The sequence below is a fragment of the Syngnathoides biaculeatus genome, chromosome 16 (assembly GCF_019802595.1).
Source record: "Syngnathoides biaculeatus isolate LvHL_M chromosome 16, ASM1980259v1, whole genome shotgun sequence".
Taxonomy (NCBI): Eukaryota; Metazoa; Chordata; class Actinopteri; order Syngnathiformes; family Syngnathidae; genus Syngnathoides; species Syngnathoides biaculeatus.
The window spans coordinates 16,876,357-16,890,608 of NC_084655.1; the positions used below are offsets into that span (position 1 = coordinate 16,876,357).

Below are 14,252 nucleotides of genomic sequence, written 5' to 3' on the forward strand. Positions count from 1 at the left end.
GTGTGACTGTTTGTCTGTCTCTATGTGATTGGCTGGCAACGATGATAGGCTCCAGCACTCTCGTGAGGATAAGCGGCTCAGAAAATGGATGGACGGATGTTAGCATTGAGCTATCGGGGGCCGTTCCTAAGATGAAGTCTTTTGTTTGTTTAATACAGCGCGTAATTGTCTTTGCTTTGAATTTTGTTTGACTACAGACTTCAACTGGGAATAGCAATAAATAGCTTGAAGCCTCTTCCGAACTGCTGCTTCTTGTTGCGAAGTAAGTGGAGTTGACTTCACTGCCACCAAAGAGAGTTTTTATCTTGAAAAACAAAAAAATTAACTCGTCTAACAAGGAATCACTGCATATTTAAAAAAAAAAAAGGCTAAGAAATATTCAGATGCTAAGACATACGTACAGAGACAGAAGATAAACTACTGTATTTTCCGCACTATAAGGCGCACCGCATTATAGGGCGCACCTTCAATGAAAAGCCTATTTTAAGACTTTTTTTCATATATAAGGCACACCGGATTATAAGGCCCACAGAATAGACGGTACAGTAGAGGCCGGGGTTACGTTATGCATCCGTTAGATGGAGTTGCACTAAACGCTCAATATCGATCCATATATAAGGCGCACCAGATTAAAAGGCGCACCGTCAGCTTTCGAGAAAATTAAAGGCCTTTAGGTGCACCTTATAGTGAGGAAAATACGGTATTTATTTTTCGACGTTATTGTCTGAGGGACGGGCAACTAAAAGCATTCTCGAGTATTCCAGTTTTGGGGGCACGACCCCGCGTCCCATCGGTCTCATCACAGCCTCGCCGTTCATTTATCTGCCCGTTCAGGCGGCACGCTGGCCAGATGCAATTTTGTGGCGCATATCCAGCTCCTGAGCAAGAGGGAAGCGAATGCAATTTTATAAGTAGTACTGTAATACTGCAGTGCTACACAAATGGGCTTCCATTAAAAGAGCAGGTGATAAAAAAAGGGAGCTTGATAATAGACTTTTTAGACCTTGTAGGCTCCCGTCATGCCACACGCAGACATAAAAGATGCTGTTAAACAAGACGGGGTTTGTGAAACTCACCCTTCAAAGTTCACCGGTCACACTGCGGTGCCGAGGAACATAAAAAAAATACTCATTAGTCAGGATGATTGAGATGAGGCTTTTAACGCAACTCATTGAAAACATTTTTATATACTTAACTGGCCGACGAAATCAATGGCAAAGTCCCAGAGGGAGCCCAGCGGAACCATCATGCTTAGTGGAAATGAAAAGCTGATTGCAATCACTCGGTAGAAAAAAAAAAAAAAAACCTTCAGTCATCGTCCATCATCGTGCACACAAATGTTCATTTCCATTTTCTGTGTGACAGCACGGTGCATTCAGGGTCAGTTGGAACATTGTACAAAAGCTCGTGACTACAATTAGGGTTTCATATGGGAGAAAGTTTGCAGTATATTTCCATGGAAATCGAAGACTAAGCACAGAAAGCAGAAATGATGGGGAATAAGTCAAAATTGGAAATTTTCCATGGGGATTTATGAGAAGTACCTGGGAATTTAATAGAAATATATCAAGGTATACATTGGTGATTTGTCATAACCCATCCAAGAAAATTATGCAAAATAGACAAGTTACGACTTTACTGTACTTTGTTACATTTTTATTTTTTGTTTAGCATATCAGGATTGTGTTAAAACAAAATTTACCCAAACAACATTTTTAGTTCCCTATCAATAACCAACCATTTTATTTTAAATCCCTCTTTTATTCCAAACATTGCCAGGAGACTGAAGCAGACTGCCGGTCACACGTTTTCATTTGAAGCAACACTTTGAACGCGTCCAGGTGAAAATCTGTTCACCATTCAGCTTCGAATTATATACTCATAATCACATTTGTAGCGCACAGCAATAATGTTAGTCACTCAACAGCGCCTTGAAATTTGCCACTCTGAAGAATGGACGACGGCAAAGATGAGAGAGCGAGAGCAGCCAGAAATTTAGAATTCATCGCACGTGTTTCCTCCCCAGACTACAAAATTTTGTGAAGCGGACGCCGGCCCTCCCGTGCCGAGCAATCGCCGCTTCTCATTTGTCTCGTTTAGTTGCGGGACGGTCGGCCGAACCGGGAACACGGGGCCGATGGCCAGCGGGTAAAGTCTGGCGGAGAAAAGTAAACGAAGCGTGCCAGGAAAGACGTGCACGCGGAAAGTTGCGCCGGACAATCAAATGTGACCGAGATGACGGGGGAGCACGGTTGAATCTGCTGTCTTACCTCAAATAAAAGCCTTCCCTTTACCATCAGAAAAAAACAAAACCACACTGCTGTGCCCATACAAATACCATAAACATAATGTAGTTAAACATGTCTGGAGTAATCAAGAAAAACAGCAGAATATAACAAAGTCTCTGATGGATTAAAGCAGGGGTGCCCAGACTTTTTTACCCCAAGATCCACTTTTCAAGCAGTCATCCCCTCGCGAGCTACCGACGACAGAGGAGGGCGCGGAATGATGATGATGATGCTCCCAAACCGTTTTAAGGTTAATGTTATGTTGGCTCCTATATTTAAAATACAGAATTAGCTTTTTTGTCCAGTGTATTGTCTGTGCTTTCATCCTAGATCAGGATGTGCCAAGGTGCACTCTCTACTTTGGCTTGAGTCTAGACCTTTCCCACTCGGAAAAGAGAAAATCTCATCCAGTTTAACCAATTTTTCTTCGATTATTCACATACTCCGACAGTCATTGCATCTTAAAACAACAGCATTTATTTTTTCAATTTTCTCCATTAATATCAAAAGTAAACATAAGCAGCACGTCTAGCTCATCTTTGCTCTACGTTGCCCAGACTGTGTTGCTAACTAAAGCAGCGGTGGTCGACGCTGTCATTATAAAACACATTGATGGGCTGCGTAAGTACTGTAACATTTGTAATTATGAGTGTACGACTTAAAGAACGTGGGGGTGGGGGGTGGGTGTAAAGTGTGTGGCTGAGCAGGAGTCATGATGGAAAGTTCCGTCCGCTGCCTAAAAGAAACCAGTGGCTTCTTCTTTTCATTTTTATTTCAAGTACGTATGTGAATTGTGCCATTGGATGTAACAACCAGTCATCCCTCACTCATTGAATCACATTGCAAAATGCCACAAAATGAATAGCTCTGTTATACTTTCAATTTGCATTGGATTATTATTAATTTTTGCAGCGGTGCACAATTGCGCGCGTGCGGTTTAGAGGCATCATTGGCTGACTTTTTTTTTTGGGGGGGGGGGGGGCACACCGGCCCACGATCGCAATTGAGCACCCCTGAATTAAGGAATGGAGTCTTGCTGCATGTGGCAGACCACCTTAGATAAAGTGTGCAGCAATGATTGGCCACGAGAGTGCTTGTGATGTGAAGTGATTAGTTTTGTGAGCGGTGAAGTATGCGAAGCGAATGGTCACTGGAGGGATCCTGATAGTGTCAAGTGATTGGCCCCAAGAATTCATTTTGTTTTACACACCACTTGCACCTAATTGGATTAACACAATATACAACACGGTATCATTGCTTGATATCAAATAATAGTTTAAAAAAAATACCCCTCGAAGATTCCTTCCACCATCTGCGGTTGAGGCATTCCAGATTAAGGAGTCCACTTCCAAACGCGGCCAGATGGAGAGAAAAAGAAATAATTTCATCCAGAAGGCAACTTTACTTAAAGGGGAAATCCACTGGTTTGCATTAAAAATGTACCCAAGGGGTCATGTGATATGTACGCTATTTTGACAATGTGATGTTAAAACCTCTCTCATTTAATAGTGTTTTGAGAAGATTTTTTAAATAGACAATTGTGAATTTTCAGGGGCGCTGCCATTTTCGTGAGTCACATGACCTCTGTGCCCTTCCAAAACGCTCTATTACATGGGACAAAATTTATGCCCAGCACTGATTTGTCGGATTTATCCTCATCTGATGAAGAAATAGCAGTATCGGTTGATCGGGAAGACGGAGGAATACTTCCATACACGGCCGTGAGCGGCACAGCTCCCCGGCTTGGTTGATCCACAGGTGTATGAAAGTATTCCTCCGCCTTCCCGATCAACCGAGCCGCTCACGGCTGTGTATGGAAGTATTAGCTTGCCTTCTTGATCGACCGAGCGGCCGAGCCGCTCACGGCTGTACTGCTCACAACTGTGTATGGAAGTATTACCCTGAATCTTGAGCAACCGAGTGGCCGAACCGCTCACGGCTGTGCATGGAAGTATTCCTCCGCCTTCCCGATCAACCGATACTGCTATTTCTTCATCAGATGAGGATAAATCCGACAAATCAGCGCTGGGCATAAACGGGGTCCCATGTGATCGAGCCTTTGTTGCGAAACGTCACATCCGCGCACGTAGGTCATGTGACTCACAAAAATGCCAGAGCCCCTGAAAATTCATAACCGTCGATAAAAATCTTCTCAAAACACTATTAAATGAGAGAGGATTGAGCATCTGTACATATTACATGACCTATTGGATACATTTTTATTGCAAACCAGTGGATTTCCCCTTTAAATAATAAGTTTGACCTTCCAATGTACGTGACCTTGAGTTTGGTGCCGCGGCAAGTGTCATGTTGACACAAAGAAGGAACATCGTCCTGACGCCGGTGCCAAAAGATGTCAATGGCGCTGGATACAGGTGGTTACCGCCAGTGGGACGGCTCGACATTTAGAAGTCCTTGAGAAGACTCAAGAGAGTTGCTTGTCACCTTTGCTGAGGATATTTCACAATAATAATAATCATCATCATCATCATCAGTAAAGTACTTTCCTCCTTGAGGAGCAATAAAAGTGACAGCGGGAAATGATGCAGGAGTCTCTTTCAAAAAAAAAAGAATTTCAACAAAGCTTTGCGAATCCGATGCGCAAGTGTTGATCTGGCATTTGTTCAACTGGGAATTTCACACAGAACCCAGCGCAGCAGGACATAAAGCGCAAGCGTCGTTTGCTTGATTTGTCAAATTGATCGCGTCAAATTCCATTCGAAACGCGCACCGGGGGACGGAAGCGGAACGCCACCAACCCGAGCGCGGGGTTTGAAGGAGCAAAACAAGACCAACACCCAGACCGCGAACCACTTTGTTTTGAGGCGAGCGCTGATTTTAGCATTCCGCGTGCAGCGTTTCATCCGTTTAAAACGTGTGCCACCGACACCCAACGGGCCTTGAGCGGAGTAGGAACAACCTGATGCTTTCGGCAAGAATCAAAGCCACCGCACACACGTTTCTAAAAAGGAAATTGCTTTGATGTTTCTGTTCGCGCTCGTTTTAACACTTCGAAAGACGCACGGGGCTCCATTTCTTTCGCTCGCATGAATGCCGGCCAACATCCGCAGGAACGTGACCTCATTCACAGTGTGTGTTTGGAAGCTGTCCACTAAGCAGACGCCCAAAAAAAAAAAAAAAATGTAATAAAAAAAGTGAGATATGGATCTCGACAAAACCACAGGCCAAATCGATGGGTCTCTGGTGTTTACCGCTAGCTGCATCGTCGTCGTCGTCCTCACATTGTGTGTGTGTGTGTCTGGGCCAGTTTCCAGCCTCTCCTCAGAGCACATTAAATGGCGCAGGTCTCAGACGCGATGTCTCCTGCCAGGGTGCTTGAAAAATAAACAAAACAAAACGCCAACTCCGTTGACAGATGGCGGCACCTCTGCGGCGCGCTGACGTGATCGGCAGGAAAACGGGCAGAGGACCCCGCCCACGGAGCGCGTCGGTAACGAATTAACAGGCGGTTAATTTTGCCGAGGACCGCGGGGAGACTTATCAGTTTTCGCTTGTGGCTCGGAAGGATTCGGTCGGAAAGAGAAATTATACCGCTCGCGCGGTGGAATATATCTCGACAACTCATTGGGCCATTCACAAAGTTGCTACACAATGGGTATCGGGATACTTCCGCGTGATAGAATCCGAGTGTGACTACCAGTGACCTGAAAAGATCCAGACGGTGACTGCAGAGATAGTCAAAATGAGCAATCCTTCGAGTTCTGTACGCTGGCAGTGAGCTCAACTGCAAAACAAGCAGACGTTTCGGAAATAGTGAACTTCTTCTTCTTTCCTTTCGGCTTGTCCCGTTAGGGGTCACCACAGTGTGTCATCTTTTTCATCAAAGCTTATCTCGTGCATCCTCTTCCATCCCAACATCCGTCAACCTTTTCTTTGGTCTTCCTCTCGCTCTCTTCCCTGGTAGCTCCATCCTTACCATTCTCCTACCAATTTCCTCACTCTCTCGCCTCTGGACATGTCCAAACCATCCAAGTCTGCTCTCTCGAACCTCGTCTCCGGAACATCCAACTTCGGCCTGTCCCTCTAATGAGCTCGTTTCTAATCCTATCCAACCTGTTCACACCGAGCGAGAACCTCAACATCTTCAATTCTGCCACCTCCAGTTCTGCTTCCTGTCGTCTCTTCTTGGCCACCGCCTCCAATCCGAACATCATGGCCGGTCTCACCACTGCGATTCTTCAAAAAGTATCATTTTTTTTTTTGTATGTCACAAGAACCTGCCATTTGAACCAGGTAAAGGCCTTTGATATGAACAGTATCTTACCGTCAGCAGTTGTGACAACTGTTGATTGTGTTCACACATACTAATACATACGGTAATTTCTGGCGACTTTTTTCACATGCTTTCCACCCTGCGGCTAATTTGTGCATTTTTTCCAAACAGCCGCAAGGGGGCACTCAAGCGGAAAAGGTAATAGTGAGACCGTGAAATCAATGTGGCGAGCAAGTGACTTTTACCGGTATGTTTTTTTGTTTTTTGTTTTTTTAACTGGCCCTATTATCGTTGTGCTAGCGTGTTCCCGTCTCTCAATCATTTTTACTGGTATGTTTTTTTTTTGTTTTTTCAACCGGCCCTGCTAGTGCTGTACTACCGTGTTGCTACTGTGTAGCTGGCACGGCTGTTTTTTTGTACAGGTATGTAGGGTTAGTTGGTAAAGGTAAGAGTGAGACTGGTGGAATATATGTGCCGAGGAAGTGACTTTTACCAGTATGTATTTTTTTTTTTTTACCGGCCCTCTTAGGGCTGCGCTAGCATTAGCGCTGCAGTAGCATGTTGCTACTGTGTTACTGCCATGTCCCAGTGATTTTTACCTGTGATTTTTTTTTTTTTAACTGGCCTTGTTAGCACCACAGTAGCGTTACCACCGTGCTAGCGTGTTGCTGCCGTGTTACCCCCGCATTTCAGTGATTTAAGTATATTTTTTTTTAGTTTTGTGCTATTTTAACATCCCTGATCGTGCTACCATGTTGTTGCTATGTTAAGCTAAGCTAAGGTATTAAAACTTTAACAACTCTGTGTACCATCTTTCTTTGTAAATATCTCGTGTTTTAATGTGGGCACACACGGCTTTTACACAGGTCTGGCTTATGTATGTACCAAATGGTATTTCCTTTACAAATGTACTGGGTGAGGCTTATAAGCAGGTGCGGTCTGTAGGCCGGAAATTACGGAACTATAATACATGTACCACTGTTATTTTAATTGCACGAATAATTTTGGCCATGTGTGCACTTTTTTTTCGGCTTGATCCCCAGCTCCGAATAATGTCTGTGCAGGTGCCCGATTGTTGTATTCATTCCAGATGTGCAAGGCACCAGCTGACAAAAGAACTGATGAGGATAGCTCACATCGAATATATATGAGAACTAGAAAAGGCCGGCTAAATCTAGCGTGCGTTTTAGTCTCAAAAGTATTTGTTGATAATGTGAGGTGACGCTCACACGGAGCGTCTGTGCAGACTGTGGGAAATCACATGACGCCCATGACAGGCACCCCCCCCCCCCCCTCTAGTTTTGGCATTTTTTTCTTTAGCATCCGCTGGGAGGTGAAGGTGCATCGCTACGGTAAAGCGAGGTGACAAGCCTGGAGCAGCTGCAGCAACAGGCGGCGAGGCAGAACGAGGCCTTCTTGTGGCCTCTCGTCATCTCGATTTCCAACGGGGTTTCAAACGCGACCCACGACATCAAAGATGGCCGCTAAGGGGAGACAAGCGGGGACTTGCCAGGCTACGCAGGCTAACCGCGACAGAAGAGGGCAAGCCAACTGTCACAACGAGTCAAAGCTGAAAACTAGCTCAGTAGAAGCTGTGGATTAAACCTGTACCCTAGCAATGGCCTCCAAAGGGCAGATTGAAACCAACCCCTCCATTCATTTTCCCTACCGCTTATCCTCACTCGGGTAACTGGGCTGCTGGGGCCCATCCCAGGTGACTTTGGGTGAGAGGCGAGGTACACCCTGAACAGGTTGCCAACCACATGACATGATCTGTCAAATGTTTACATTGTGTGTTGAACTGTCGCGTGTAAATATTTGAAGGGGCACAATTCAATTTTTTTTTTATACAGCCTAATTACAGTACATGAATTTAAGTCATCCGTGTCTTCTGATTATGAGCCGAGGATATATGTAAAACAAAAACCAACAGAACCAGACCAGAAAGTCAAAACAATTCACAGTATTCTTCCCAACTTTATGCATTATTGAGTGCACAATGGGGAAAAAAAAAAATGTCAACTCAGCACCCAATCTTGAAAGGAAAGTACAGAGAATACGAGTCGGCGGGTAACTGACGCCCACCTTGAATGTTCCAAACTGCTTAAATTAATATTTTTAACCCCAAATTATGATCACAACGCATTTTCACATTTCAAATACATTTTACATTACCCTTAAAAATAAATGCCACAATTATATACTCTGGTATGCATGTCGGCTATAAAATGTAAAAACACCAATACTACTTCCCTATTAGCCAAGATCTTACATATTAAATTAAGACATAGAAGAAATAGAGGTAGCTGCAAATGGGTACATTTTTCAGCAAATAGCTGAGGGAGTCCACAGGAAAAAAGAAAATTCAATAGGTAGCATAATTTCCGACTTCTTTCCACACGCATTCAACCCTGCGGTTTATGCAGTGATGCAACTAATTTGTGAATTTTTTTTCTAAGGGCCGCAAGGGGGCACTCTAGCGGAAAAGGTAAGCAAGAGACCGGTGGAATATATGTGCCGAGGAAGTGACTTTTACCTGTCAGGCCCTGTTAGCGCCGCAGCGCTAGCGTTAAACTCTCTGTGTACCGTCTTTCTTTGTAAATATATTGTGTTTCAATGTGGGTACTTGCGGCTTTTACACAGCTGCAGCTAATGTATGTACCAAAAGGTATTTCCTTTACAAATGTACAGGTTGAGGCTTAAAACCAGGTGTGCACTGTAGGCCGGGAATTACGGTAAACTCCGAATAGAGGGGTTCAATGTTCCCAAGCTTGAAGCCTTATTTTAATTCAACATTCTACTTTGATCCCTCCCCATTTAATGTTTTGTTTTTATATAGAACCTTGTGGATTATTTTTTTTTTTTTTGTAACCAACTACCAACTAACAGACAAAATCGCCACAAAAACCTCTCAGCGGAGGAAAACCACTTTTGAAACCGATGATTTCAGAATAAGGCTACTTGCGACATCTGCTAGCCAAGGCTGAGCAGCACTATACGCGTTTACGGAGTAGACGTGTACTTGGAGCAGTAGGCAATTACATTTCCTGTCTGAAAACATGTAACGCAACAGAACCAGACCACCCAAAGGTCAAAAAAAAAAAAAAAAACATACTCCGTACTGTTATTATCTTCAAGCATTATAGTGAAGGAAAATGTCAGAAAAAAGTGCCAGATCTTAAAGCCCGACCTGACTTTAACAGATTCTAGACCATAGCCGGTGCCCAGTCGGTCTTCCAGAAACTCGCAAAGAACTTTTTGCACACCAGCGCTAACGAGCAGACAAAACGACTATGAAAACTTTTCGGCGGAGGAAACAGACAACTCGAAAAACAAAAAGGATTTCAGAACAAGCGAGACGGCTAACAATCAGCCGGGGCGGCGACAAGTGGGTGTTGACTTTGGTCCGACTTGAAGGCGTTGAAAAGATCATAGGTAGGGTTTCGGTTTGGCAGAATATGCATTAAGAGACAAATGAATCCTGAAAGCTGACGACGGGGGAAAACCACAAAGAGGTCGCGAGGCAAAGCCCGGGAGGCGAAAGAGTGGGAGGAAAAGATCCGCTTTCAGTCTAAGGAGGACACAACGACGAGACTAATCTGTCAGCTGGTTTTCCTCGGAGGAGCGCGCACTCACCGTTTGGAAGTCTCGGTGGCTGCACTCCTGGCCTTGATAGCGGCAGTAGAGCATCATCTCCTCCAGGTCGTGTCCGACGCGCTCTACAAACTCCCGCATGCTGAAGGTCTTGGGCTTGTACGCCGTGAAGTTGGCGCGCTCCCGCAGGAAGTCCAGCACGTCGGGCTCCGCCAGGTGCGGCTGCGGGACGCTCAAGTGCACGTCCAGCAGCGCCAGCAGCTCGCCGGCGTGGTAGAGGTCGTTACGAGTCAGTCGTCCGAAGCGGTAGGCGTTGAGGTTGCACACGGTGACGGCGGGAAAGACCAGGCTGCCCGACACCACCGCGTCCACGCTGGTCACGTGCGGGAAGGAGAGGAAGTAGGCCAGACGCTCGGCGCTCTCCAAGGCCAGCAGGGCCGTGCAGGTCAACAGCGCCGCCGCCCACAGGAGGCGCCGCGCCGTCCCGCCGCCGGAGTAGGGGAAGACGAAGCGCAGGCCGTGCAGGGTGCTGCCGACGGCGAAGGCCCGCCAGGAGCCGGGACGCAGGCTGGAGCTCTCCCGGCTGCCGCAGCTCTCCTTCAGGTCCATCGTCCACGGGGCCTCCGTCGCCTCGGGAAGCCTCTTCCCTGCCGCTCCTACACCTGCGCCCCAAATGTAAGCTAACATTTAGATAGATACACACACACACACACACATCGCCATTTTTAGCACAATTTGAGGGTTTTTTTTTTTTCAAGTTAATAAATTGTAGAACTATACAATAATTGATTGAAATGTAACATTTGAAGAACAAAAACTGTTTGCAACAGGCAAAATCTCCCACCCCGGGACACAAAGCAGGACAACATATCTACTGATATAACTGTAGTACCGTACCGGTCTTAAACCAGGATATACGGAACATTTCTTCCATCTACAATTTCAACCACTCCATACCAACACACAATCATTACCATTCCTCGTTTTTGCTGTATGTAATCATAGCTCATTGTTAGCAGACTCCCCCCCCCCCCTAGCTAGAAAACAATTCCGATTGATAGGGAACGCCTCGCTGTCTTTTGTTTGGATTGGAACCAGAGAAGCTAGCTGTTGTGTGTCCTGTGTATGCGTTAATATCAAAGGTAAGGAGGGACTGACAAGCTAAACTGATTGGATGCCCATTAACGTCATCACTCATTAAGCAAAGCGAGGAAGTTATACGAAACTCCCGAAAAGTGTGGTGCTTCTCTTTTAAAAATGAAGGACTAAAATTGCGTTAGAATGCATCAATTCATACTGCCCGTCTGGGAGCTCAGCACCTTTAAACCTAGAACTGCCCCTGCAGCACAGTAGACTTTGGGTTTCCCTTGGAGATATTGCAATTTTTACAAGAATATATTTGAATATTTTCTAAAAAAAAAAAAAAAAAAAAAAAAAAGCAATTAGAAAAAATAAAAGTCAATGCAAATTGAAAAATAAGATTAAAATGGGCTTAAATTAAATTTAAAAACAATTCCAATTTTTAAAAAATGAATAAATAAAATCAAGTAAATGGAACTATTATTAAAGAACATTTCAAAATGAACATTTGTTTTAATCAAAACTAATTAAATACAATTTTAAATAAGAAGGACTACATTAAATGGACGGAAGTAATTACAATTCAAAGTTTTAAAAACTCAATTTGAATGATTGGAAATAAATTAAACTTGAGTAAAATTAAATTGTTACAATAAAAATTCTTTAAAAATAGATTCAATTAAATGAAAATGTAAAATGATAAACAGATGAATTGCGTGAATTTAAATAAAATTAAATCATGTGTTGCTCATTTAATCAGATCATAAAAGTAAAAAAAAATAAATGTATATATATATATATATATATATATATATATACATAAAAATATGTATATTACATCTCTGACAAAATATTCTTTTAAAATACAAAAATAAATTTTATATATACACAGTATATATGTGTATATATACACATACATAAATAAATAAGCTAAGTTAAAGCTGAAAAATAGCCAAGTTAAAATGTAAAAATATTTTAATCATTAAAAAATACCAAATGATTTTTCTTTGAATGAAAAAGGTTGAATAAATACAACTATTAATAAAAACTAAGTAAAATTTTACACTTCAATGCAAAACTAAGTTTAATGATAAAGTCACGCAAATGGAAAACTACATTTAAAAAATGTTATGTGCACTGCGACTGACTGGCGACCGGTTCAGTGCGCAGTCCGCCTTTCGCCCCAAGTTTGCGGGGATAGGCTCCGGTGATGCCACCACCCTTGTGAGGATAAGCGGCTTGGAAAATGGAACGGAATGTTCATGGATGAGTTAAAAGTTGCATACAAATTTCAATAGAAATAATTCATTCGTTCCAATTTTTCAAGCACCACCAAACACCCTTTTCCCATCCCGTCCTATACGCGCACAGTCAAATCCGGAGTGATCGGGAGTCAAACAGTCACTCTCGCATGCAGTCTCGCAGCCAAACACACATCACACGCATGTCCGAGCTTCCCAGACTCCCCCATGCGCGCAACTGACGGCCAGCACCTTTCGTCTTCAGCTTAGCGAGGACCACATCCGGCACCGGTGTGTGACAGGAGAGGCTCGGGGGAGGGCCGGGGGGTGGGGGGGGGGGGGACCCGTTAATGATCAAAGCCACTGTTTAGTCACGCGCGCCCATCCAAACTCCTCCCGTCGTCCTCCGACCGGCTACATCCGCTCGCCCGCCTCTTTCCTGCTCATCTGTGGTGGCGCCAGTCAACGGCAGGGAGGGGGGGAGAGAGAGAGAGAGAGAGAAGAGAGAGAGAGAAGAGAGAAGGGTGATTTACTCCCTCCCCTCACTCACACTTCACCTCGGATAGACACAAGGCGGACGGACGGGAAACGGGAAGATGGCCAAGGCGCAGACTTGGATGCATGGTGATGGAGGTGAAGTGTTTTGTTGAGAAGGAAGAGTGGAGGGTGGGGGGTGAGGCTGGGGGTGACATGGGAAGTGAAGCAGAAGTGAGGCGTGATGTTGGGAAGGAGGGAGCGAGAGAGACCAAAAAAAGAAACTTGGGGAGGGGGGGGGGGTCAGAGGTAGCACGCCATCACTCACACATGGGAGGATACGAGGGGAGCATCCTTGCTGTGAGAGTCTTCGTATGGAGGATGTGGGCAGGAGGGGCTAGAAAGGTGGGGTCATAAAAAGAGGGAAAGTTTTTCAAAATATAATTTTCCATATATATATCATATTTAACTTGAAAAATATATATTCTTGAAAGCACATTTTTCACATGTCCAGACTGTAACACACATGCCATGGCAACAGGGGGCGCTGTAACCCTTAGTGTGCATTTTAAAACAATGCAAACAGTAGAATAAAAGTCCAATCTGGCACCGCCTGTGTGGAATTTGTATGTTCTCTGCTTGGGTTTTCGCTGTGTACTCTGGTTTTCTCCCACACATCCCAAACACATCCGTGGTAGGTTAATTGAAAAGTTGCCCGTAGGTGTGAATGTGAGTGCAAATTGTGTGTTTGTCTGTTTGGAAGTAGAAGTTTAAGGTGGAGGTGGGACTGCATCAGGGATCCGCTCTGACCCCCTTCCTGTTTGCAGTAGTAAAGGATAGGCTGAAAGATGAGGTTAGACTGGATTCCCCTTGAACCATGATGATGTGCAGTGAAAGCAGGGAGCATGCGGAGGAACAATTAGAAAGATGGAGACATGCACTGGAAAGGAGAGGAATGAAGATTAGCCGAAGTAAAAAAAGAGTATATGTGCGTGAAAAGAAGAGTTAAGCTCCAGGGAGAAGAGCTAGTAAGGGTGGACAACTTCAAATACTTGGGTTCAATAATACAGAGCAATGGCGAGTGTGGTCAAGAAGTGAAGAAACTGGTCCAAGCAGGGGTGGAACAGTTGGTGGAAGGTGTCTGGTGTTCTATGTGAGGCCAGCCATTATGTACAGATTAGACGGTGGCACTGAAGAAACAACAGGAAGCAGAACTGGACGTGGCAGAAATAAAGATGTTGAGGTTCTCGCTCGGAGTGAGCAGGGTGGATCGGATTTAGAAATTAGCTCAACAGAGGGACAGCCAAAGTTGGTTGTTTTGGAGACAAGATTCGAGAGAGC

The 14,252-nt window shown here is 44.5% G+C and overlaps 1 protein-coding gene across 1 annotated transcript in view; it reads right to left on the reverse strand.

The window, feature by feature from the left end:
* The window catches only part of asic2 (acid-sensing (proton-gated) ion channel 2), a 185,561-nt gene extending 172,802 nt beyond the window's left edge, over nt 1-12,759 (reverse strand). Inside the window, exons 1-2 of the mRNA XM_061846817.1 lie at nt 12,690-12,759; nt 10,159-10,778 (exon numbers count right to left, since the gene is read on the reverse strand). Coding sequence (XP_061702801.1) covers nt 10,159-10,725 — 567 coding nt within the window. The 5' untranslated portion in view covers nt 10,726-10,778; nt 12,690-12,759. The remainder of the gene's footprint in view (nt 1-10,158; nt 10,779-12,689) is intronic.
* Nucleotides 12,760-14,252: the final 1,493 nt, after the last annotated feature.